Consider the following 27,230-nt stretch of genomic DNA (forward strand, 5'->3'; position numbering starts at 1 on the left):
GTATGACACTACTACTTATTTTAAGGAGGGTGAGAGAATATCTTCGTCTCATCTACATATTTACATACATGGCGGATGACACCTTATTTTTCCACCTCGTCGTCGTGTTGTGTACATTTACGTATCTTGCCAACAATATGTGGAGGACTGGACAATTGTATTTCTGGGGAAAATAGAAATGTGTAATTTTATTTATGTGGGAAATTGTACAGAATTTAAGACATAATTATTTATATTGCGTGGGAAAATTTTGCAAATTCTGGAGAAAAGGACGTGGATGCGATTTTTTTTGCGAAATGGTATGAAATTTCTTCTTCAGACAGGGGGTGGTTCACTGCATGGATAAAACGTGCCAAGTTTTGCAAAATTATGGCAAATTAAATTAATTATGTTGATATGCTCAATTTGACGTGAATACGCCTGATGCGACTTTTAAGAAATGATGAGGTAGCCAATCTGTTCACAAATGGGGGACCATTATAATATTCGTATTAAAAGTGGATACCAACTTATTGTCAACTTTTCGCCATGAGTGACGACATGTTAATCACGACGTGGCGTCAAATGTGGCGAATTTCATGAAGAAACCACTCCAGTTTGGAGGATTAGCACAGGTTGCGCGGAGTCATCGAGTTTGGAGGGAACGAGTTCAAACGGACACGGAGAGGGACTCCGCTCTCACATTGTTCACTGCCCAGCACAAAACGACAACAGCGAAAAAATCATTTTCGTTTTCTCGCTCTTTTTTGCACTTATCAAGGTGCTGATAAGTGGTGCCATTGTTACAATTAGTGTCCCCCGATAAGGTAAGTTTCTGGGAGGCGTACTTAGTAAAAAATGAGGGTTCGAATTAATATATTGCAATTTTATTTTATTTATAGTAGGATTGATTATATTTTAAGTTTTTAATTTAATTTTAGTGTCAAACGTTTCCACCACGATGGAGTCGCAGATGACGCAATTAACGTGTGCTAGCAGTGGGGCGGTGGGTGAGTCGGGTGCCGCAGGGGGAGGCTCGAATGCAACGACATATACGATTTCCGGGGTCAAAGTTGAATTCCCGGCGAAGGCTTATCCCTCACAGATTGCGATGATGAATAAGGTGAGTGTGTGAGAGTGGTGGCTTATCTTGATGTGATTATCATTATCATTCATTATTCCGTAGGTCATCCAGGGGCTGAAGCAGAATAAAAACTGTCTTCTCGAAAGTCCGACTGGAAGTGGGAAAACGTTGGCTCTCTTGTGCGCATCGCTAGCCTGGCAGCGGCATGAATACGGTGAGTAGAATCGTTTCAATTTCACTTTTTCAATTTAATCTGGACTAGTAAAAGTGAGGGGTCATTCATACTACGAGATGAGGTCGAAGCTCTCATTCGCCCCTTATTTTTTTTTACTATGAGCCTAAATTACGGTAAAATTCTCTCCTTTTTTCCCCACACATTTAATTAATGGTCCAACCCCACCACAAAAAATGGTGTGACCGCGATATGAGTGACGACGTCAGAGAGAGAGAGAGAGATGACTTGCCAGCATTGTCCTTGTTTTCTCAAGTGTCTACACTATCTCCGTCCGCATCTCGTCCTCCCTCCCGCTGACTTTTCAGTCTCCGAGAGACACTTCATCATCCAGCCCTTTCACCTCCCTGCTAAAAAAACCCGTGATGTGCACCTTTTTTATGGACCAACTAACTAGTGGCGACTCGACCTAAAACAAATAAATATGTGTGACGACGAGACAACAATGGTCATAAAATGTGAGAAAGGTTTACACTCACTTCTTGTCACTTCATGTCATCGCAGTGTCTTTTACTTGCCTTGCAAACTTATATTATTGCGCACTCGGTTCGTCTTGTCGGCATTTTTTTGCTGCTGCTGCGGACACATTCTTTTTACTTGAGTGTGAGTCAAGTAAATACCTTTATTTTTTTAGGGGAAGGAATCTCGGGGAAAAGTTGGGACAAGAATTTCGGAAGGATTTATTTAGTAAAAATGTATCCAGTGACATGATACTACTTGTCCTCGTGGAATTTATTTATGCTGCATTCTCCCCTTAATTTAATTACGTACTTGTGCATACATACATAGATAGATGATCATCATGATCTTCACGATCTTGGATATTATTTCTCCCCTGGATTTCTGAACTCTATGGTATTTATTCAGATTTTTACTCAATAAATTGGGGCTTGGGGGATGAGACGAATTACGATCGTGTAATGGGCCCGTTCGTATTTAAGTGGCTATTATAAAAATACATTAGTTTTGATGGGGGTAAAAATTGTGTAAGATTTTAACAAGGTATTGGACGTGGTGGGGATTTATTTTATTTTCTAGAATGGATGGGAATTTGAATACCGTCATAATTTCGGCGTGATGGTGTGTCCATTTGTGTAAATCATGTCGGATTTGGTGGTGGTGGATGTTTTTTCACGTCTCCAATAATTTTTAGATATAAGTTAGTAACTAAAGTGTTGTTTGTTTTAAGTTGGGTGATGATGGGGTATACATGAAAAACGGTATTTTTCCACGCAACTTGTCCAAATGGGAAAAACTGGTTCGTCCCAAAGCTATACGGCATGGAGGGTCCCCAATAAGAATTTCTACTTGCATTTATTATTGCTTGGTAGGAATTTGTAGCATGTTTTGGTAAAAAAATCTCGACTTTTCTTCTCCCTATTGTCTCTGGGTTATATTATTATTGCTGCTCCTGCTGCTCACGCGTAAAATGTATAATGTTACGTGTATCCAGATCTCGTATGGGATGTCTTGTAGTCAATTTTTACCTTTTTATAGCCTCAATAATTTATTAGTCCTTGTATGATAGGATGAGTCATAAATAGTCTGCAGAAGTTTATCGCTTTTACGGATGCATCTCTTCACCCCTCATTTATTTATTTACCTGTCCCTTGTTCACCACGAGAGAGGCACTGCTGGGTCGTATATAATGGCTTAAACAAACATACCTGACGGAGGGGGAGGGGCCCGACTGCAAATTAATGATACATTTTCCTTCTTCTTCTCCTTCTAGTGGTGTGGTCTTGTCTCACGCCCAGCATAATTTTTATACATGGCTCTCTGTAATTATCACACAGCCTGGACAGGGTTGAGCACTTGTGCTTGGGCCAAATTTATTTATGCACACCAGTGCATCTTACAATTATTTCGGGGGGATTCGTCAAGTGATGGTTACTTAAAGTTCTGAGGGGTGAGAGACATTTGAATTTTTCCGGAATTTCCAACTTAAATATGCACTTAATTTTTGTAAAACAAATTTGATAAATTTAACAAGTCCGCAAAAATGGTACGTACAGTTCCATAAGAGTCTGCGTCTCTTAATTTTACAGTGTTAAAAATTGTGGAAAATATGGAAAGCGTATTTTTGGGTGTTTTTATAAAAAAACGTCTTCCATTATCGACTACTGGGACTTACTGAAGTAGGATTATTTATGGGCATTATGAAATGGGGATAATCTCATTGGTATGCAAGTTCTTTCTCATCTTGACCGTTTACTACACACGGAGGATTTAGGCTTACACTAATTATTTACTAGGACGGATGTATTTTTAAGAGATTTTTACTATCGATGATTTAACGTAAATTAGTTTTCTCCAGATAGAACAAAAATCGCATTTAAGTAAAAATTCCACAACAAATACTATAACAATTCTCGTTTCATTTTTTCCCCTTTTTTTCTGGTGAAAGTTTCTGCCTTAATTTTACCATTCTATTGTAATATATAAATCGCCTATTTATTGGTAGACTAGTAATCGTTCCGTGTATGCCGTGTGACAAATACGGTACAAGACCGACCTGGTCATGGATCCTATCACTGCACCGATTGGATTGGATCAAACCCACCCGTGGTTTGGTTTACCGTCGCGTTGCAGCTACATAAAATGGGCTCCTGAAATGGAAACTGATCAAATTTCTCTCCTTTTTTGCCAGCTTTTCTACCACCACCACCAGCACCACTTGTACAAAAGCGAGCAGCGAAGAATTGATTGAAGGGAAAGAGTTGCTCATGGAAAAAAGCATCTCTCGGATAAAGGAAAAGGCACGCCTTCCACGGCAGGAGAGAGGCTGCCGGGAAATACATGTAATCCGTACCGAGAGGTCTTCCGCCTTTAAAATTCTCTCTCTCCTTTGATGAGAGAGAGCGAGTAGTGAAATGAAAAGAGATCTGAAACACGTTGACAGGCGGAGAGAGAGAGAGATCTCATAGAATAAAGTGATCCGCAGCGTATGGATGGGGGCCTGTTCCTGAAGACGAAAGTGATTGAATTTCTCTGACGATAATATGTGTTCCCCACTCAGAATTGCACTGATTGCATTGTACACGTCATCATACTTTGATGTATGTAACGCTTGGTACATCCATATTCAGTTCACTATATCTTGTAGGACCATGTGTGTATGTAGATGAAGCGGGGTTGAGGTAACATGGGTCAAAATTGACAAACAAAAAATCACTAATTCTTTCCGCATAAAGTGTGATTTTTTACCATTATTTTGTGCCCCACTTGGCAGATGAGACGTTGTCCAGTAAGTCAATTAATATGTAGGTGTTGAAAATGATGCGAAATTCAGATCCATATAACTTGACACGAGTACTCGAGGATTTGTTGGTTATCAGATTTTGCCATGTGCATACCTATGTAAATTTGGTACCTTGTAGACTTGATTATGGTGTGTCATGCATTTTATTACGTATCGGGACATGCATTCTTTATACGCACGCATTGTCATGTGCGACTCTTTCACTCCTTTTTGTTTTACAGTTGCGACATGCACAACGGTTCACTCACTTGCATAATAAGTAAGAAGTCATTGTGTTCATTTTGAGCAGCGAAGAGATGTTATGTCATCACTTTTCTAGATGCTGATGCCCTGCGTGAGGCTAAATTAACCAAAATGTATACATAGTTCCCTCTGTCTGACTTGATATCCATGTTCGCAACCTTTTTTCGCATTCTGTTCGAATTTTATGTATGTAGTACATACATGGGAGTTGGGAGCTTATTTTCTCCTACATTACGTCCAGTTGGAGTTCTTTCTCTGATTTCGTCCCTTCTCGAGCATGACATTGCATCTTTTTCTGCAATGTTTTCTCCTAAAAGGCAGTCGAAGAGAAAGTAGAGCTCGTTTGGATTTGGACGGCGTTTAAATTTTGAAGGTTATCTTGCTTTCTTTCGTGTGGAATGCAAGAATCGTTATTTATTTATGCACATATTGCTCGGCTGGAAAAACCGTAAAAAATGGTACGTTTTGAAACTATACAAGTTTAAAGTTTTCTAAAAAAAATGTGTGTTCTTTTTTTTACATGTTATTTTCCCCGGATACATAATCCTGATAAGCACGAGATCAAAGGAGAAATATATTTGCACAGAAAACTGCAAGTTTTTTTGAACCGCCATTTACCTATGTGCACATTTGTGCACGAAGGATCGATAAGTAGAGATTTTGACCGTAAATTGATTGATGATTCGAAAAAGGTGAAGGAGAGTAGGCAACAATTTAATGACGGAGATAGATTGTGACATGCATAATATTAAAGTGGCAACTCCAGTAGTTGGTAGTGAGCAGGGCGTAATTGTAAAAAGAGTTGGACAAGAGAGATACGTCAACCATCTGTAAAAAAGAGTTGGTAGCTGTGTCGCTACTTTGTAAATACTTGACCAGATAAAAACGCTTGCCGAAAGTGACAGGGTTGCTACCGACATGGTGTTTTTTTTAATTGGCGTGGGCACAAAATCGAAAAAAACGGTCCATTTTTCTGGCCAAAGTGCATAATCCTCTAGAAAATTTCTACACGAGTCATCCTGCATATTTCCACATTGTACAGAATTGTACACGTCTTGTATGAAAAAATATGAAATTTTTCACTAGGTTGATTTTCACATGGGTAAAGTACGTCTTAAAAAACACGACACCCTGTAAATTCGAACTGTTTTTTTTCACCTAAAATTTGTGTCGTGGCTTGAGTTTGACAGTTGCAAAGTGATACATCTTTCATCAAAGTTATCCTTTTTTTGTGTGCTCGTGAAGGTGAGGAATTCAGTCTTGTCTTCGTGAGAAAGTTGAAATTATAAACGCTCTCCGACACAGTTATCGTCGTGCTGATCGTCACATTGTTGAGATGCCAGGAGACAATATCATCTCTCTCTCTCTACGCTTTCCTTACGTAGGAGAGATAAGGGTGAGTGGATAACAATAAAAATGTCTACAACCTTATCAGCAGATGGATGGATGGGCAAGTTTAGTTAGTTTTAAAATTCAGCGTTAAATAAAACTGGATTCTCTCTTGTCTCATCCAGCTCCCTGGTGGGATGTGATATATTTTATTTCGCTGTCAACTAAATACTGACCATGCAGGAGGGACCCTTCGTGCATGGTGGGGAACAAATGGTCAAGTTTTATCACAACATTTCAAGGAGCTAACTTGGACCACTTGTTTCATTGCGTAATTAAAGAATGGTCCATTATTTAGCTAGTAATTAGGAGGGTCTGGTGTGGAAAAATACAGGTGGCACAATTAAACTGGTAATTAAACCAAGAAAGAGCAGTTAATGTTTGATGATTGGTGATTACCACTTGTCCATCGATCATATTAAAAATCAGTACCAAATTCCTGTATAAGCTACCTGAAACCTTACTTTTTTCAGACTTTTTAAAATTTCAGCCTATATTACAAATCCATTAACTAAATTATATGAAACCCTCTTTTTTCCCGTTATACACAATTTTTACGCGAAACCCAGTCTGGTTTGACTGACTGATTGATTACGGAGGAATTGGTGTACATATTCCTATTAAAAGGACAGATATTTGTCGGTGTGTGTGTGTCAAGACAATGGTAGAAGGGTCGTCCTTGCATAACTGGTAGTGACACTTTCTTCCGACACTTGGTGATGGTGGATGGATTGGTGTTCATTTATTAGTTGGGTAACAAACTGCTTATCTGGCCCCACACACACACACACGGATAGGAGTTAGCTGTACCTGAGCAGTTGTTGTGAAGGGGGCAGGCGGACAGTTTAAGTGGTCTAATGGGCTTGGAGACAGCGGTGTTTGATAAAGGCGGAGGAGAGACCAGGAGCTGATTTTTTCCCCAAAAAGTTGAGTTCTAATTGTTTTCCATCCATCCATGTGCTACCTGCCTTTTGTTTCACCGACGACGAGGACGACCTTCCGATGAGAGGCTTGAGATAATTGGTATTAAGAGAATGGGACACGACTAACTACTCTCTCGTACCACACACACCATCGACAGGGAGACATTTAATGATTCCTTCGCTCTGACCTCATCCCATCCATCGGACAAACAACCAATGTTACTTAACTAGAGAGCACGGTGACACTTTAAACAACCAACTGCTCATCAGCACTGCACTGCTGGACCACACGCAGAAGCATCGCAATAATGAGATGGAGCTAATCTAAAGCAGCGACCAAAGTTTTAATCTCGATCCCATTTTGAACAAGTGTCCGGAAGGAGAAGAAAGGATGTCATGAATTTTAGGCCATTTTGACCATGAGACAAATGAGACGACATCCTTTCCACGGAACAGATGCATGTTTTCGTCATACTTCATTTTCAATCCAGATATTCAAATCATACACGAAAGGTTGGACACAATTGTGTAATACTTTTCCTCCCTAATTGATCCAACCTCTGGGTGCAGCATGGGCGATGGTAATCTATTTACCGTGATGAACAATGACATCACATCGACTCATTATTATTGCCGAGTGGAGTGTCCATCACATCTAAATACTAATCCAATCCGCCCAGTGGTCCCAATTGGGCCAGAGAATTATTTACCTACAAGACCTTCTAAATACTCCCTCCCTTTCATTTAATCTCTCCTCAAGCCGATACTTATTCCCCATAATCTTCTTGCCTTATTGTTATTTCGCATCGATTCCCGATAAGTATCGCGAGTCACCGTGCTGCTGCAGAATTTAAATTACCGCCGCCATTTTTTTACAGGGATGATTTCACCTCGGCAAGTTTTTAGTGACGCTTTCAAACAATCGTATCCACTCGAAAGATCAGAGTTGTGACTCGTCAAACATTTCTGTGAAATAATAAAGGAGAGAAGAAGAAGAAGGCGGAGGACGGGACAGATTTGATTGTTAGAGATCCTTCAAGACGAGGACAAGGGTAAGAGAGAGAGAGAGAGATGACGGATGATTTTAGTTTTTTTCTCTCTCTTCCTCGCTTTGTTCCTTGTTATCCACCGCCTGGCTGGGTTGATTTTTGGGCTGAAATAAGTGTCACGAGGGTAATGAAGTCGTACATACTGCGCGTCGAGCAGATGAGAGATTGATTCGTGGGGGAAATTTCCATATGTAGGTGATTCTCGTCATTATTTATTATTTTCCATCCCAACCTGACAGACGAGTAAGACGAGGGGTTTATATTTAATTGTTGAGTCCTATTGTATGCTAATTTTCATTGTGATGGGAGATACGGGCGAGAGGAGAGGAGTGAATTGTCTGCAGTAGCTTTCACACGTCCCATCGCATTCTCATCGTCATCATCGACGACGACGACGACGAGTCTAATTTTTTCCTCCTGCTTTTTTCGATTCTTGTCTTGTCGCCTGGTTGAGATAAGTATGTAACTGCCGAGTTGGGCTTGATAATAGCAATGATAATAAAAATGTTACCTTCTCGCATTGTTAGGTATGAATTATGCATCCATGCCGCGTTTGTGGCGTGAAGTCACCATCATCACGCTGGCACCATGGGGAAAAATGTGTCGTATTTACATATATGTATGTGTACGAGAAATGTGTGGGTGGATGGACTTTTAAATGGGGGAAAATTTGAGAGTAAATTCCTGGCAACTTTGAGAAATTTCTGTACATGCAGAATTATTAGAGTTCGATTCTCGGGTAAAAAAATAATTTCGAAATCACATTTGAGAAAAAAAATTGGTAAATATTTTCACAACAAAATTTCCACAGACAACAAAAACTTTGATGAAGTTGGAAAGTTTTGGAACTTTGGAAAGTTTCTGAAGAGAGAGGGAAAGTTGATGTGAAGAGGCGACGAGTTTGGTTTTAGTTTAGAGTTTGAGTTCTTTTAGTGGTGCGTGCGATGTTAGGATTTCCAACCCGGCTGCTCCATCTTCGAAGTGGAACGCGTATTAAAATTCAACTTTCATTCTGAGGCGAAAGCTAATTTTCTTTTTCTTTGTTTCCAAATTTTTCACGATTTTTTTTGTAACATAGATTTATAATTTCGTTTTGTTTCGTTTCATATGATATCGCTTATATATTGACGTTAGCGACGTTAGATATTTAACACGTTTTTTTAGTACAGCGTAAATCAAGTAATATTCACGGTCTTATTAAAAAAGAGGTGAACTTAATTTCTATTTTCATCATTTTGTACAAATCAGTGAAAAATTAGATTTAATTGTGGATAAAGCTTTTATGAAAAAGTCGTAATTTGATGATGAAGTAGACATTAATGATATTTTTAAGAATACGGGATGAAAATTATGCAATTTTTTGCCTACAATTTCGTATTGCGTAAATTTTTCAGACAAATATTATTAAGATTCATAAAGGCGTGTGGGTTTGAGATAATGGATACGAAGAGGAGGGTCGTATGTGGTCGTGTTGTGTAAGGCTGCTAAAATTAGAAAGGGACGAAGTAAGTGTCACTCATACGTACATAAATCGTGACGGACAGGAGGATTATTTACTACTGACGTGATGAAACGGATCACTTACAGAGGTTGGATTGTAGGCAAGGTAAAGTGAACCTTATTTGTTATAGTCGGCAATTATACGGTTTCTCTACGCTAGGATTGTCCACGCCATGTACAACGAAATTGCAATTTTTTCTACATGAGGATACGTGAAATGTTGCCTTGGTCAGATTATAGGTTTACAATCCATGCACATCACTTTGTTAAGTTTCCATTTAAATGGAAGGAAGCCCTTTAATATTGCAACGGGATCGAAACGTACAAACATGTCGAGTACAATTTCATGTTAATTTAGGAAACGGTGCAAAATTCATAATTATAAACCACACCACAGCAGGGATGCATATTTACAAAGTACTCATGTAAATATTTTATGGAATCTCATTTTCCCCTCTTTGCAAGCTAAATATTGCTACACATTTTTAACCATCTCAAAAACGTAGGGTTTTTTCTTCCACAAAATCCAAGCACAGTCAGGAGGATTCGAATTTGTGTTTATTTTGTCCTCGGATGTATCAATCTCTGAGAGAGGAAAGTGTTGAGCTCTTTTTTATGGGATTCGAAGAAAGAAAAGCTGCCGAGATGTTGGTGGTGACCAAAAAAATGGGAGAGCAAGAGGAAGGAGAAAAGCTGGCGATTTCTTGGCATTAGGAGGAAAGCTTGGCGTGGGAGGTGGACGGCCCTGGAGGAAGGAAGTGAGCAGTGGAGAGAAAGCAAATCGTGGTGTGTGGCTGTGGTGTGATTTGAGTCGCTCACCGGACACAAGCATCATGGCGTTGAATCAATAGAGAGAGCAGCAACTCGTGGTGGCAGTCGTCGTGATCATCGTCGTCGTCGGGCGTCGTGAGAAACACGTAAGGGCGTGAAGTTAGAGGCGTCCGTGGTGTCATCCATTGGTTCGCACCCGGAAAATCCTGCATGGCGGGTTCTCTCCACCCTCCATGCGCCACTACATCCTCCCCTCCCTGCACTATACCCTCTCTCCTCCACGATTATCCACTACAGCAATTTTTCAGGGCACACAATCGATTATCATACCCACCGACGGACCACCAGCATTCATACGAGGAAGTAGTGGGGGTGTCAAGCCTCGCACATTTTTACTTGCATGCCCACTTTAGAAAACTGACGAGATATGGAAAAACCCAGAGAAAGAGAGAAAGAGAAAGTTGAGAGGTGGATAGAAATTCAATCTCATCTTCTCTCTCGTTTTTTTTGGATACCAAAGTGTTGAATGTTTGTTTTGCCAAGACTTTTGTGGAGACATGAGTTATGGATGGTAGAGTTTTGGCTACCGTGACGAGTGAAATTATTTACATGAGTAATGCGTATAGTTTTTTGTCTAGTGATAAGTATAAATTGTTGAATTTTACACGATGTAATTTAACTTTTTAACAGATATTATTTTATGAATTTAGACTGATTTTATGTCTTAACTTTAGTTTCGAACAAAACACATATTTTTAAGCAAGGTAAATAATTAATAAACTCGTTCTTTTCCGGAAGTACGCTCAATTTAAGGTGAACCTTTTGGCACGGTTAAATTTAAGCAATTGTCACTCATTTTGCTTTGTAACACAATAATTTAATAAAGACATATTTATGCCAAGTTTACTAGAAATTAAATGTGAAAAATCAATGATTTTTAACGTTATAATGTCCACCTTCACAAGTTTATGAAAAAATTTTAAGAAATACATACAAAAATATCCTTTTCAAATCTAAATTCCATGTCTCTATTTGGGATGAAGGCAAAGTGTAAATTATAAGGACACGGCTTGACCAAAAAAACTGTTAATAGTTCCGTCAAAGTTTTTTTTCTGAAAAACAATTCAATCAATTTAGACACGCATCCATATACTACGTGCTTACGGACTTGGGTATGTGCATAAATACGTTGGTAGGTTGATTAACTGACCAAAAACCCACCTTCAGTTTCACATGTGCACTCTGCCTGTGTATCTAAAATGAATTATGATTATTTACCTACATATTCAACTCGTATTCACTCCTCGTCAAAGGGAAACGTTGACAAGTAGAGTTGTTGACAAAAATGTACAAAGCATTTCTCATTCCGGTCATGGTTTGGTTGACAAATTACGACGAACATGATCATGTCCTCCTCCTCCTCTACGTTTGTATAGCAGCACGGACAATTAATCATTGACATTTTGCAGCAACATTGGTTCAAGTCTTCTTCGGGATTAAAGGACAGTTTTCTTTCAGATTTAATCTCATCTCTCTGTCTTCTTGTTCGATTGCTTTGCTGATTTATCTCTCCACGCTTTGTTCTTTGTTTTTCTCTCCACGCAACCTAACCTGATGCCCTTTTCATGTCGCATTTATCCGTCCAATTCATTCCTCCTCCTCCGAGAGAGAGAGAGGAAGAAGACCAGATTTGTTTGAGAGGAGGATGAATGAAAACAAATGAATAGTGTGCGGCATTCAGGGGAAAGGAGCTGGATGTAAAAAAAAGAGTTCAAAACGTGTAAAAACTCGTTTTATTAGCAGGATGAGGGTAAATAAGCTGGTAGAACAAAGTGATCCAGGTACTATGCGACTTGAGAGTGACCTGTAACCCTTAAAATTGTGCATTTTTATTAAAATTCTACCAGAGTCGCGTTGTGCCCCTAATTTAAACTCGGTTTATTAGCAGAATGATGCACTTTAGAGGGTAGACAGACAATTTATTAATAGAAAAAAAACATTAAAGGCTACTAGCAGGACGATCTATAGGGGTTAATAATTCGATAGAATTTTCCGTAAAATTTGCCACAAATCAACAAAATTGTACGGTATGCGACTTTGGCAACAATTTGTTGTAATAGAAATACAATTTTGGGGTACTATATATACCCTGTAATTTTGCTCTACCAAATTATGAAGGATTTATTTATTTATTCACTAGGTTTTCCTCTCACGAAATTCTCCCTGCCTTTTGACACTAACTAACTGTGAAGACGGCTAAGTGGGCATGAGTGGTGGTGGTAAAGTAACGCATATAAGTAAAATGCTGCGATGAGCATGTGCATATTACTCAGCAGAGAAAGACGAGATTTCCAGTTTTTCTCGTCCAGTTTGGCGTTTGATGTCGAGTGGAGTGTACGTAGAGAGAAAATGATGAAATGAATTCAACTCGTCACAAATTGTTTGTCCTCTTCAGATCATTATGAGAAGGGACAAGGGAAGCCTTGAGAAAAATCAGGATGCCGTCGACGTCCATGACGTGATTCAGCTTGACGGGTGCACCGAGTCGAGTTCATTTCCCAAATTGGTATTATCTATGATGATTGAAGAAAAGAGTGTTTCACTAGGCGCTTAATTTTAGGGAGCATTCATTAAGTTCACACATTTGACCATCCCGCATCTAAATTCACATTTTCTGCAGAATCAGATTTTGCATAGGCAATTTTTTCCCCCAAACTTTTCCACAGAGTGCAAAACTGTATAAGACACTTTTGCTCGGAATGAATTTTATAGAAATTTTCTGCCCACTTCTAGAAACGTTTCTTAGGCAGAAAAATGTACCAATTGCCTACAGATTTTCATTCCGAGATTGGTTTAATCCCCACATTTACTGAATGGCCCTTTATTTTTAGAGATGACCACAGTTGGAGCTGCACAAGTGATATTGTGCAATTTGTCGTAACGTAATAATTATTATCTTCTGGATACATTCTTAATTAAAATCATGCTTAATAAATAATGTGGATTTTGAAACGTTTCCCCTCCGTCTAAATTTCACCCTGCAATCCAATCTCAGGCTACAATGCGGACCAAAAGCTGTACATATGACGAAACAAAGACGGAAGGGGTTGGACCCTCACTGGATTTTGGTCCCATTGTACCAGCCGGGAGGGTAATTGGGCTGCTTAGTTGGCTGGAAGGAGGGGAAACCTCCCCCTTTTTTATTCATTCCTGGGAGAGCAGATTATTTGAAAAAAATAAGAAGTCTATTCATTCCATTATTGTCAATAGGCTGTTGCTGCAGCACCCCTTGAACATCATCGAGGGACAGATATTTATCAGCAGTAGGCATTATTGTAACAGAGTCGTCGTCCTCGTCGTCGGCCTGGCCTGTTCACTTTCATTATTAGCCTTCTCTCTCTCTCTCTGCAGCGGTGGGGCATTTAATAATGATGATGATGACGACGACGATGAGCTCATTGTTTGGGGAACAAAAATATATTTCCATTCATACTTATTTTCCCGTTTTTCTGCTCCTGTAGAGATCGATGATAATTGGTTGTGATGCATGTAATGATGTGTTGTGTTGTTTTTTAGTATGGAAAAAGAAATAATTTTCCATGCGGGATGTGCACATATTTATTGATGTACCGGTATGTGTTTGTGGAGAGGACGGAGAGATATTTATGGTCCGAGGAGAGTTGCCAACGAGTTAGTTAGTCGATTTTGACGGGTGGAGAATGTAATCCAAGTTTCTAGGAGTTATCAGAATTAATCGTAATTTTGAGTGAGTTGTGATTTGAATTGTTCTTAATTGTGAGATTTCGGGATAGAAAGTGAAATTGTGATGGTCAAGTTGATTTAGTTTTTGGTGATGAAATGCTGCTAGTTAATTTGGTTAAAGTGGAGATTTTAATTGCCATGAAGAAATTGTGAGGAACACGTATGTAAATTAGACCAATTTCTTAGAGATTGACAAGATTTTTCTTGTTTGTTTCAGCTCGTGTCGCAGCGATCAATGCGGAGATCGAGGCCCGCCAGGAGGAAGCCGCTCTTCTCGCGGCGCAGGAAAGGAGACAAGCCCAACAGCGGAACCAAGGAGGTGGTGAAAGTGGCAAAGGTGAGAAAAATGTATACGCACGCACATCGGCAATCTTTGAACGGATGCAAGTTTTGCACAATTTTCTGTTTCGGACACCCTTCGGTTGTTGGAACCGTATGAACATAGTGCCACGCAGTTATCCTTCCGCTTACGTCGTGCAAGTTGCTTTTCATAACACAATTTCAACTCGTGCCATGTCAGTGAAGCATCACGTGGCAAAGGACGCCATGTATTTTGATGGTATAGACAGCATCTCTTTTGTAGTGCCCCCATCCTGAAAATTGTGGAGTTAACTTGTCCACAAAATTTTGAGAAGGAAATGAGTCAAGTTTTGTGAGAGGATTGAAATGTCACAATCGGGGTCGTCGGTGGTGGTGGTTTTATCTCGAAAAGGCTATTTCCATCCAGGCCGGATAAACTGGTAAAAGAGGAGAGTGAATCCTTTGATGTCAAGTGCAGAGATTGCTTCTTTACGTGGACTACGTATTCAGTCTGGAAATTGGATTTAATGCATTTTCCCTCCCTTTCTCTCGTCATGGTCGGGCTGACATTTTCTGGCAGGATTTGAATAGCCAGCAGGCTCATTTGTGTCAAAACGGCGAGTAGTGATTATCTTTACGTAGTCAGTCACCCGTCAGTGCGACGACTAAAAAGCAAACCAAACCAAACCACCGTCCGGGAGGAGAGGAGGAGTAGTTAAATAGTGGGGAAAAGGATGCATGTGTACTCTCCTTGCACTTGGCTGAGTGAAAGTAATGCAGACACTGAGCACGTTTTCTCATCCTGGTCCCATGACCATCATCTTCCCACCATGTTCCCACTAAAAGGACTGTGCCACTTCCCCACTCTGGTCGAATTATGCAGTATTCGACAAAAGCTCGATGCATATTGTATTCTGCATAATTAAAAAAATACTAATCCTGCAGAAAATTTCTATGGGTTTTATTCTGCAGGGCAAATCCAGCTTGCAGGACCCGTAACGTGACAGTTTTTGACTAACTTTCACTCTCTCTCTCTCGTACAGGAGGAGTATGTAGTAGAATGTGGAGGAAATTAGTGGATTGGATTTAATTCCCGAGGTTATTTCATCTCGTCTCCCTTCTTCCACGGAATTACATTCTTTGAGCCGTCTGAGAAAAAGGGAGGAAGACGAAGAAGGAAGCAACTCGCGGGTCTGATGTATGCACCTCAGTCTTCAATGTCTTGTTGGCTTTGCTTTTGTGTGGAGAAGAAATCAATCTCCGGATAATTCCCTTTCTCTCTCTCGTCGAGTCTCCTTTTCCAGACAGGAATCAATTCCAGCTCACCTTCGCATTATATTCCTATTATTTCCTCTCCTCCTCCGTTTTCACCCATGTCTGAGCATTTGAGAAACAGGAAGGTCGCAATATTTCGCCCAATTTGTGGCAGAATTTCGTTCCCTTAAACCAACTCGTCTGGTGTGAGGGCTAGATTGGAGTTGACGCTATTGATTAAGCGAAAAGGACGCTAGTTTGTAAATTATTATTACTGCTTTGCCTGCCCCCTTTTTATTGGGAGTTAAAAGGGACAAATTTGCATCTGGATTTATTAGAGGTTACATTTTTACAACGGGTTGGGGATTACGTATGCATTAGAGCAATAATTACTTTATGACGGACAAACACCACTTTCTACTTTATGTAAGGATTTGTCCTTAATGCGGGGCAATTAGGAGGGTACGAGCCAGCCAGGTGAGAAGGGTCACTCCATCCACCTCAGCCATATTTCCAGTAGTTCATTATTTCGACTTTTATTTCATTTTATTGCATATGCGGGAGACACGTCTACAACTTTGTACATACATACATGCATCACTCACTTTCTCCTCCACGAGACGGGCAGACAGAAGACGTAGAGTATTCGTTATCTGCCACCACCACGACTGATAGGAACCCGATAGGAAAGTCCACCATCGGCATGGTTGCAATGAAAGCAATTAGACCGTCGGTTCGTTCTCAGATGTCAAATCGAAGTATATAGTCCTTGGGTGCACGTGTTGTAGCCTAGGTTTTAGTCAAACAATGTGTCATAGCGGTTTCGTGGAGTGATTTTATTTCACTTTAGTCTCCCAGTTGGTCGTACGTATGTATGCATTCTGTTTTTGTCGTGGTAGTGGCGTGTGTGTGTGTGTATCTGGTCGAAAAAGTAATCATTATCCCTGCATTTCATCCACTTTTTGGTATTACAACCACTTCTCTCTCCCTCTTTCGCTAATGGTCGCACGTCATGCAGTTTGGATCGGGTTTATAGCACTTATAGTACACACATATGTCGTCCTAGTATGGACAATAGGGTGGAAAACTATGATGTATGGTTGATGGTTCAGTGTGCTTCTTGTCAACACATTTTCCATGTCACAATGATTTTATTAAGTTAATGGGCATTTAGAAATTTCTTAAAGTACATAAATTATTATCTTTGAACTAGATGCTCTAAAGGTGGAGGACGTAAAAGTGGAGGAATCGTCGCCATATTTTCCAACCCAGGCAGGAGGAGGAGGAGGAAGTGCCCCACCCATCTATGAACTCACGGATGACAGTGATGACGACTTCAAACCGACGTCGAAGCGTCCGAAATCTATTTATGTAAATGAATGTGTAAAACGCTCTGTTCCGATTGAAACGAAATTCAAAATTTTCGAAAATATATCTCGTCTCGATCCGAACACGGAATGTGTAAATTTTGAGGGGACAATTTTTTTGTTATAAATAGAATCCCATCGCCTCCTCGAAGGCGGAGGAAGTGTCAACCAAACCACCACCACCACCAGAGAGTCCTAAATTAGATGAACACAAGCCCTACTTTGTACCCCCGGAGAAGAAATTGACGTAAATTTAGACAAAAAAACTTCTTTTTTTAAAATAATTTAACAAGGATTTATTTTTTTCAGAGTGCCCAAAATTTTCTTTTGTACACGAACCCACAAGCAGATTGCCCAGATTACTCGCGAACTGAGAAAGACGTTCTACAAAAGTGTCCGGTAAGGGGATTAGAATTAGTTAGTTCCGCCAAATTGTCACATTGTCATCTATTTTCACTAAGTAAATAATACTCGGGCTTAATTCCGTGATGCTCTTTTTCAACGCAAATCACGCTCATTTACCTTTACTTCTATCCTAAATAAAAGGACCAAAACGATCGATATATTATTTTACCCTGATTTTCAACATAATGATCAGAATATTTGACTGCTATATTTTGTTCACAGCTCTTTATCAATTGTGAGAAGGTTTAGTAGGTTGCTGCATATCAAAATTTCAAATTGTACCGACATTATTGCATGATTTTGTGGATATGCTCAACTGCATATTATATTTTCTCCACTTTGTAGAGATTTGTTTTTGAGAGAAGATCAAGAAACATTTTCAATTTCCAATCCGACCAGATTTTGTTGAGAGTTGTGCTCATTTAATGAGACACTATTTACAGGGATTACTTTTCAATAAATGTACGTATCTAGCAAATAACCAAGTCTTGAGGTAATGATGGGCAAAAGTAAATAAGCCAAAGTAGTGTGTGTACACAATCGGCAATAAGAGGAAGAATCTGCCTCAAGTAGTAATAATATTGCGATTTGTGGACTATTCTGCAACCAAGTGGACAGCAGGACTTGAAAAAGAACGAATAAAAAATAGACTATACGTTTTATCATGTTTAGTAAAAATAAATCTATCCGGGGTAGGAAGAGATTTTCATTTTTAAGTATTCTCACTAAAAATCAACAATTTGATCAGTTTAGGGCTGACGAGTTACGTATGTAGATCTGTATGACACGTCGTAGTTTTTAAGTTTTCTAGTTACCAGCCAATTAACCTAAATAACGATGCAGGGCTAATGAGCTACATGACCATTTATTAACACGTGGTGGTTTTTAATTTTTGTAATTACCACCCGATCACGTGTTTTTATGAGATTAACTAAAATAGAGGCACAATAAATTCTACCGTCTGACCAAGCCCCCGTTGAAGATGGTTAATCAATACCTCAAAATAACATACCAATTAACACGAATGCTCCGAATTTTGACCTGAAAACTATGTGGACATTAACATTGTGATATTTTACCACTGATAAAATATTTAAATTTCCACACACACACACCTTCCGAAAATTTTTGCCATTTCGAAGTCCTCTCTAAAAAAACTCCACGTCAAAGTAAATCTGTTTGAACAAGGTTTCTTTAGGATGAGACGGGGATAATAATATCTTTTCCTATCTTTGAGTTTTGTTAATACCGTTTTTTCTTATTATTACTACTGCTCCTTTCTCTTATTATTTGTGATTGTTCAAGCGGTTTTGTTAGTTTGGATAGGTTTGCGGCCTGTGAGTTGTTGTGCTAATATTCTTTCATCCTTCTCGTGTGTTTGCAGAGAAAACCTATCAGTTTCATCAGCTCATGAAAAGATGCTCATCTTCCTTTGAGAAGAGGAAACATTTGTCTCTCTCCAATGTTTCCAGCCAAGAAATACGAAACAATGGTCAATATTTGAACTTTGTGTTTTTATTTTATCCAGTTTCGAAAATGGTTCATTTTTTTTCTTCTTTTCCTTCCGTGTGTGGAATTCGAACCCGAAACTCGCTTTTTGTTTATTATTTGGTCTTCTTTAAAAGACTGGCGAGGCGAATTGATACGCATGCAAGGCTTGGGTGCAGCTTGACGTAGGGTTTTGTTTGAAGTTGGGTCATTTCGTTGCATGGAAGGGTTTTTGTTGAACTTGTTGAGACTTTAAGTGGATGTATGTGTATGCACGTCAAGTGGGGAATTATTCATGTAGGGATTAATAACGATATTGGGAAAATTTGCAAAATTTCGAAAATTTTGGTAAAATACTTATATTTGTGCGTGCATGTGTAAAGTGGAGAATTTGTGTAAGGATTAATAACGATATCGGGAAACTTGAAAAATTTTGGAAAATACATATTTACTAATGGAATTTTTTCATTTTAGGAATTTTAACCCATTATTTCTCAAAATAATACAACTTATCATATTGTTTTTACGTTTGTCTTTTGTGTAAATTTTGTTTTTTGATGGGAACTATTTCTTATAGTAAACCCTGAGTAAAGCTCATTTATTGCTGATTTCACATATGTAGGGATTGGTATAACGGTATTATAGAAATTTGAAAACTTTTTAAAACTAAATACTTTTGAAACCATTTGTTTGAAAACGTATGATATTTTTTTAAGGGAATTATTTCGACGAGTAAGTAAAACTGATTAAAGATAAGCTCATTTATTGATGTAATGTGATTTCCGTAATGAAGGGGATAAATACTTGAGTGAGTTTCTTCGTAGGAAAAAAAATCTTGTAATCAGTTTAGAATTATTTGATTATACCACTCTTTCCGTAGATGGGTAATTAGTGTGCTTTTTGGTGAAAGTATCCCATCTCCCGTGGCGATAAGTAATACTTGAACTTTGAACTGATTTTCGTTACGTTCGACTATAATTAATTTAGGTTTAGGTCTAAAAATAAGTTAAAAATAGTCTCCTCTCACTAAATCTAATCCAGCCCTGTTCGAGCTCGTAATTAGGATAATTAGAGACTTGAGACATCGTGGAGAGTGGAAATCGTGCTGTGACAGTTTTTTATCCACTCTGACGAGATTAATTTGATTTTAAGGCTCTCAACTCTCTCTCGCTAACGATGAGATTTTTGTGAGAATTGAGATACTAAAGAAAAATTGAGAGTACAAACAATTCTGAAAAAATGTAGTATAATTCTGTATGAGGAATGAAAAAAATGAAAATCTTGCGAGTTGTTAGACAGTCAGCTGACGGCGGTGCAGAAGGGATGAAGATAAGTTCTCGTTTTTTGAGGATGTCGCCTTCCTTGACATCCTTTCTGCACGGGTATAAAAAAGTTTAAGGATGATATGAGGATGAATAACTTGGTGCTGCTGCTTCTTGAAGGGAATTCCGAGTGGGAACAAAAAAGTGGAGAATAAATTGTGAAGTGATGTGATGTGAAGGAGGTCTGAACTATTTTTGCATTTGAAAAGAGGAAGATTCGTTGAAAATGGTGGGTTTCGGTTTCCGCACTTCTGCCCTGGCAAGACTTCTCCTCAAGACTCTCAACTTGTGGGATTGACATAAAAGAGAGGAGGACGAAACGTGGTGGTGGTGACAATTCTAGTACTTTGTGAGCCTCAAGGTAATCATGTGAGAGGTCAGGAGGAGGATGGCGACGAAACGATGACATTTACTTGAATTCTATGGTCTCCTGGCTGGTCATTTCATTTGCTTGGTTTCGTTTGGTCAGAGAAAGAGAGAGAAAAAAAGTTCTATTCTAGTCTCGCCTCGGATCATCGTGGTGTTTTTCGTGAGAAATTTGTTACCCTGGATGACGGGGATCGATATCATGACAGAGAAGACGATGAGATGAGAGCTCTTATTCCATCGTGTCGTCGTCGCCCTAGAGCAAAACACCACCACCACCACCACTTGAAACCTTACACTCTCTCGTACACTGTGTGCTCCATTTTTATGATGTGCATGAGAGGGGAGCGAAATTTTCTAGTGGAATCGAATCGCCGAAACTAACTAACTAACCTCCCCCTGATCGTACCCTTCCCCTCCTTCCCTCTCTTTCCATAGGCCTTTTTGGTCTTCTGACTTTCCAGAGAGTTTGATTAATGCAGAGAAAGAGAGAGATTTCATGCCATGCAGAACTGATTCGTATCATGGTGATGACGGGGAGGGAGCGTCATTTTCATTTCGGGGATTGATTTTTTCCCTAAAATTACTATTGTGATGGCTTTCTTTCAACTTCAGTTTTTTGAGTTTTGCCTTTGTGTATATTTTTTTTAGCTCTGCAATACTCGCGAGTCGAGAACACACCTGTATCAACCCGATGTTGAACGGTGTTCCGAATAAGAATGAGCAATGTCGAGAAATGTTGGACAATTCGGCCCTTTCTGTAAGTGAAATTTTATTAAATTCATGATCGCCAAGATTGTAAACTTTGGGACAAGATAACAAATATAAGTGCGTACTTAAAAGATGTCAAACCCGGAATCCGTTGGTATACATGTAATAAACCCGAGAAACCGGTTTTACATGGTGAAAACGGATTTCGGAAAGCTTTTCTGTTCTCTCTCACTCACGTTTTTCCAACTTTTCAAAGTTTTACTCAAAGATTGGAGTAAAATGGAATTGTTTCTGTGATGCTGTTATTGAAAACTTGCATATTTCTTACCTAACCGCTACTTCTTCTGCAGGGGGATGGTTGCAGTTATCACAATGGAGCGAGAAAATTTGGGAATTTCAACTATCTCGAAAATTACGGCGTTTATCCCGGCTACGATTTGGAAGATTTCGTAAAAGCGGGACGAGTCGTATGTCCAATTTCTTACAGAGAAATAAATATTTCCGACCAAATAATGGTCTCATTTTAACATTTTAATTCTTACAGGCCAAAGCGTGTCCCTACTACGCGACTCGGTTTCTAATGGCGAACGCCGACATAATTTTCTGCCCATACAACTACCTCATTGATCCCAGTATTAGGAACAGTGTGAGTATAAATTTTTTGACTGGATACATTTTTTACTATTTTGAAAAGATTATAAATTTCCATTTCCAGATGAATATCAACTTTGAAAACCAAGTCGTTATTTTCGACGAGGCTCACAACATGGAGGATGCGTCACGAGAAGCGGGCAGTTTTATTCTCAAACATCACGAGATGACCAAGGCGATGCAGGATTGTGAGAAAGTCAAGTCCATCGGGGGAGCCGAGCCTCACGCGCTGGCTGAAATTGTAAGTGAGATAAGGGTCCAAATGGGATAAAAAAAGAGAAATATTTCAATCTCGGTCCTCCTCCTGATGCTTCGTGCAGAATGGATGTGCTGCGTCGATAGATGAGCTAACCTGAAGGGGTTAAAAGTTTAGCAACTCTCCGTACGGCCCCTTGATGACGATGAGTCATTCTGGTCTGTGTCATGGCAGGATGAGAATCCCAGGAGGGCATTTGATGAGTATGGATCCGGATTTATTTCTATTTCCACTCTCATTTTGGATTGGGTGAAAGGAGGACGCGATGCACTCACTTCCATCCCCAGTGAGAAGAATTGAAATGAAATGAAGGAGTGTGTGAGTTGAGGGATGATGAATAGGATTTCTTTTTGGAGTATGCACCGATCGCCATATTTATTAAGGGATGAATTTCCTATGAGAAGGAGGGGAGAGGGGATTATTATATTTATTGTGAAGCTTTCAGCATTTTCTAGGCCTGTCAATGTCACGTTGTTAATAATAAGCTCTTTTGTGCCAGGCTAATTGTATGGAGACGGGAAATGGAGATGTTTTTTAGTCATGCAAATTAGTGGGAAATTAAATTTTGTAAATATGTATATAAACTGGAAGTAGGTTTTATATGTTTGCCTAATTTACAAAGTTTTCACAAATGTGTAGTGAAAATTTTGGCTACAAATTTTACTCATGATTTCATCTGTCTTTTAATTTTGTGAAAGCAATGTAAAGAGTCTTATATTTTGTCTCGTAATTAATGCTGATTAATTAGAAAATTGATTCCATGTGTATTTAAGTGAAATTAGTGCCACTGTAGTTTCATGATAAGCAGTTTTTAAAATTTGGTTTATAATGTTGTTACAATGTTTTAATTTTGCCCAGGCTTCCATGCTCTCTACTTTTTGCACTTGGATTGACGATCAGAGCAAAAATCTGCAAGACATTTCGTACAATACGTCAGGAAAGTATTGGAATGGGACTGAAATTATTGCTGCTCTGCAATTCTCTGGACTGGACGAGCGTAGCGTGAAATCTACTAAAGTTAGTGTATTGAAATTTATACGAACTTAGGAATCATGCAAAAATTGACGACTTTCATACATATTTTTAACAGGCGTGCTTCACAGCAGTGTTAGATCAGCGCGAGCGAGACCTCGAAACCGCCAAGGAACGCGGAGTTCGAGCCAGACTTGAAAAACCGAGCATTTCAGTCATTTCAATTTCCATAATTGAAAACGTCTTCCGCCTCTTTGAAGACATGTACAAAAACAATGGCTGTAATCGCGACGACTTTCGAATCGCACTGATCAAGTCGATGGAAAAAAGGCGACGCGACGGGCAGAGTGGGCCTTTTATGACCTTCGTGACCCTATCCCTTAACGTGTGGTGCTTAAACCCAGCGCTGGCTTTTGGGGTGAGAAAAAGTGGGGGAAATTTGTAGAAAAAATATCAAATATGGAATTTTTTGTAGGAAATTCGCGATGTCGTTCACAGCATCGTCCTCACGTCTGGCACCTTGTCACCTATGCATTCATTCGAGTCTGAGCTGGGCACGCCATTTCCCTTCAAGTTGGAAGCGTCCCATGTGATTGATAAAAATCAGGTATGACCATATTTATGACTAAATTTGTCCTGTTCCTGGCTTTAATTTTCATTCCTGGCTGGATGAATTTTTAGGTCTGGGCCGGAGTCGTTGGTACTGGTCCGTCCGGTGTAAATTTGAATGGGAGTTATCAAAGCGCACAGAGCTTATGTTATCAGGATGAGGTTGGCAATGTTGTTCAATACGTGTGTGACACAATGCCACATGGCGTGCTTTGCTTCTTCCCGTCGTACCAAATGATGGGTAAAATGGTTGATAGGTTAGATTTCCTGCATTCATTGTAAAAACGGTGGGAATATAAATAATTGAGATATTTTGGCCAGATGGAGATTGACGATGAGGTATCGACAGTTGGAAGAGAAGAAGTTGATCGTCATCGAGCCAAGGTCTGGTCCGGGCGATTTTGAAGTTGCCATGAACGAGTTTTACGCGTCTATTAAAAGATCTGAATCTGAAGAGGTTGGATATTTTGTATAATGCACTTTTTTAATTCTCCACCATAGAGCTAAAACGTAGCTGCAGAATCTGTACATAGAATAGTTTCAACATTTTCTAAAAAATGGTGCATCATTGATGCATTATACGTTGATATGCATATTCTAACCATAAAAATATGCTCGAATGATGGAGTAATTTTAAAATGTCATTTCTCAATTTCGTGATAATTTTGGCGTTTCTTAAAAACCGAATTTTACTTGTCTTCACAATTTCAAAGGATCTAAAATTATTTCTTATTCTGGCCAATTTTGTCACAACTTATCACTGATTGGTTTTTAATTTATCTTAGGATGACGGTGGCGTGACAGGGGCCCTGTTTTTGGCCGTGTGTCGAGGAAAAGTTAGCGAAGGCCTGGACTTTTCGGATAACAATGCCCGTGCTGTAATATGTGTGAGTAGTTACCCATGCCTTGTTTTATTTGCCCTTTGATTTCTGCAATTGAATGTGGATCTTGTTAATTTTGTAGATTGGAATTCCTTTCCCAAATTTTCACGACATGCAGGTCAAGTTAAAGCGGGACTATAATCAGGCGAATGTAAGCCGAGGTTTGTTGCCAGGTGGAGAGTGGTATGACATTCAAGCTTTCAGGTGAGTGCCTACAATTTAATGTGGATTAGAAGTTTTTTCGTCAATGGAGAAAGATTACTGAATAATTTTTAATTATAATTTTACTCAAGAGCTCTGAATCAAGCTCTCGGTCGCTGCATTCGCCATCGTCAAGACTGGGGCGCAATTCTTCTCGTTGATGATCGTTACATAAAAAACCCACGCTACATTCAGTCTCTTTCTCGGTGGATTCGGTCCTCCGTACGTACACGTTTATTTTTATAAAACGACTCTGTGTGTATTCAAAGTATTGACCTGATAATTTAAAAAAATGCTAAATTTGTCTATTTATTACTGGGTAATATTATTATAATATTATTGGGTAATTTTTAAAAGTTTGAGAATATGTAAACTGTTTAGTACAGAATTTAGATTTATTTGTCTGGATATTGTCATGCCGAAAAATTCGCTATTATGCAAAAGGATGATTCGCCAACATTAAATAGAAAAACACGAATCAGAGATTCGTCCAATAATATTCTGTTTGATCAGACAGAATTCTTATTCTGTGTGACTTTCTTTCTGATAAGTTTTAGATGATGACGATGACAATATTTTAATTAAAAGTACCAACACACATTTTTTTTTCATATTAAGTTTCCACCCATAATTCTAATCCATACTTTTCTTACACGAGCATTAATCTAATTTAATTCTAATTAACGACTTTTATTTATTTCGTAGGTCCAAAATTTTACAACTTTCTTCCCCTTGAAGAACAATATGGAATGTTTTCGCGATGAAATGTTGGCCCGACCGATCCCCACGGAGTCTACTTTCGCGCCCCCTTCGCCCTACGGAACGTTCACACTTTCCCTGATGAACGTAGGGATTGGTGGAGGCGACGAAAATGCTTCGTCTTCATATTTACTGCCTAACAACGCTCCTCGCTACCCGGATGGTCGTCTCCACATCGAGCCGTCCTCCTACTCGGTCGACGAGAGCAGCACCGACTCCACCGATTTCATCCCCAAAAGAGGCACAAAAGCTGGAAATAGTAACAAGTCGAATAGGTCTTTCAACCCTCCCGTGTCACAAGGTCGAAAAAGCGGAATAAGTCAAACCCAGCTACAAAATGTGACTGCTGGCAAGTCACCCGGTATTGCGGCCTTGTTCGCTAAGCAATTCGAATCGTCGAGAGTACACAATAGTAGCAATAGGAATGATAGCAGCGGTGGTGGTGGTGACGACGACGAACTTCCCGATACGAGATATTCATCCTCACAAGATACTCAAGGAGGTCGCAACAAGCGAGGCCGAGACAAGAAAATTAAGTTGTGATGATAATTAGTTCGTTTGGTTGTGCTCATACAAAATACTACCTGACGTGTCGTTAACAAATAGCTTCCTAAATCACACACACCGGTAAAAATATTTCCCCTTTTATCACAAATGCGACAAATATTTTACACGTTTGATCGATTTACTAATACTAATAATTATTTTTAAAATGTTTGGGCTAGAGAAGTAATAAAGTTTCTTGCTGTATACAATAAAACTGAGAAATTTATTAATTACGCTTAAACAGTTTGCAAATCAACGTTGAGAAAGTTACCACGTTGTCGGTTAAGAGTAAACTGCAAACCCCAATTTCATGAATTGCATTCCATAATGGAAAGCAAAAAGCAGAACATACACTGAAAATTATTGAAAGGTTGTCACTGTTGCGTGTGTATATCCTTTTAAACAATTATGTGGCATTTTGAACATTATTTGAACTTCGGTAAGAAAAAAAGATGTCGAATTCAATGCATACATACTTTGTATTAAATATACAGGGGAAATACATGTGTGCATTGCAAACGGAAGTTGAAAAGTTTGGAAAGATAATGTTCTTCACTTCTTTATTTACGTAATGCCAAATAATCAGTCACTACGTACAATTAGTCATCGGAGGAGAAAGTATTTGCATATTTAAATAACTCAGCAGTTTTTTGTTTCAAATAAGCAGTGTTTTTTACGTAAATGTACCGTCAGGCGTCACTACAACGTATACATGAGTACTTTTTTGTGAGGTTGTACATTTTTATTGCTATTATAGGTAGATTTATCATACTATTAGATATTTTATTACGCTGGGTAAGTTACAAATTACCTAGTTTTCCTGACCTGGTAGATTATGATCACATATTAAGGGCTCATTCCATCTGAACCCACACGATCGTCGTCGCACCCATATTTGATATCTTGTCCACAATCTTATCATAGATGCATAATATAAAATACAACATA

At 39.1% G+C, this 27,230-nt stretch overlaps 1 protein-coding gene across 1 annotated transcript; it reads left to right on the top strand.

Moving 5' to 3' along the window:
• The first annotated feature begins 647 nt into the window (after positions 1–647).
• Positions 648–26,496, top strand: LOC110847580 (Fanconi anemia group J protein homolog). The gene is made up of 20 exons (XM_022094548.2): positions 648–806; positions 921–1,102; positions 1,166–1,277; positions 14,412–14,531; positions 16,962–17,119; positions 17,247–17,362; positions 17,425–17,514; positions 21,348–21,456; positions 21,758–21,874; positions 21,952–22,053; positions 22,123–22,299; positions 23,173–23,331; positions 23,405–23,704; positions 23,762–23,893; positions 23,968–24,152; positions 24,217–24,352; positions 24,681–24,782; positions 24,859–24,980; positions 25,070–25,199; positions 25,683–26,496. Exons 2-20 carry the CDS (start codon positions 941–943, stop codon positions 26,277–26,279), a joined length of 3,126 nt encoding a protein of 1,041 aa, XP_021950240.1. The 5' UTR covers positions 648–806; positions 921–940; the 3' UTR covers positions 26,280–26,496.
• The last annotated feature ends 734 nt before the right edge of the window (positions 26,497–27,230 follow it).

The sequence above is a fragment of the Folsomia candida genome, unplaced genomic scaffold (genome assembly GCF_002217175.1).
Source record: "Folsomia candida strain VU population unplaced genomic scaffold, ASM221717v1 Fcan01_Sc003, whole genome shotgun sequence".
Classification (NCBI taxonomy): Eukaryota; Metazoa; Arthropoda; class Collembola; order Entomobryomorpha; family Isotomidae; genus Folsomia; species Folsomia candida.

Excerpts from the sequence above, each read along its gene's own strand:
- LOC110847580 (XM_022094548.2), top strand. The coding sequence starts at position 941 with ATGGAGTCGCAGATGACGCAATTAACGTGTGCTAGCAGTGGGGCGGTG. Across the intron at positions 17,363-17,424 it reads CCCCCGGAGAAGAAATTGAC|AGTGCCCAAAATTTTCTTTT; the intron begins GTAAATTTAGAC and ends TATTTTTTTCAG. Across the intron at positions 21,457-21,757 it reads TGGACAATTCGGCCCTTTCT|GGGGATGGTTGCAGTTATCA; the intron begins GTAAGTGAAATT and ends CTTCTTCTGCAG.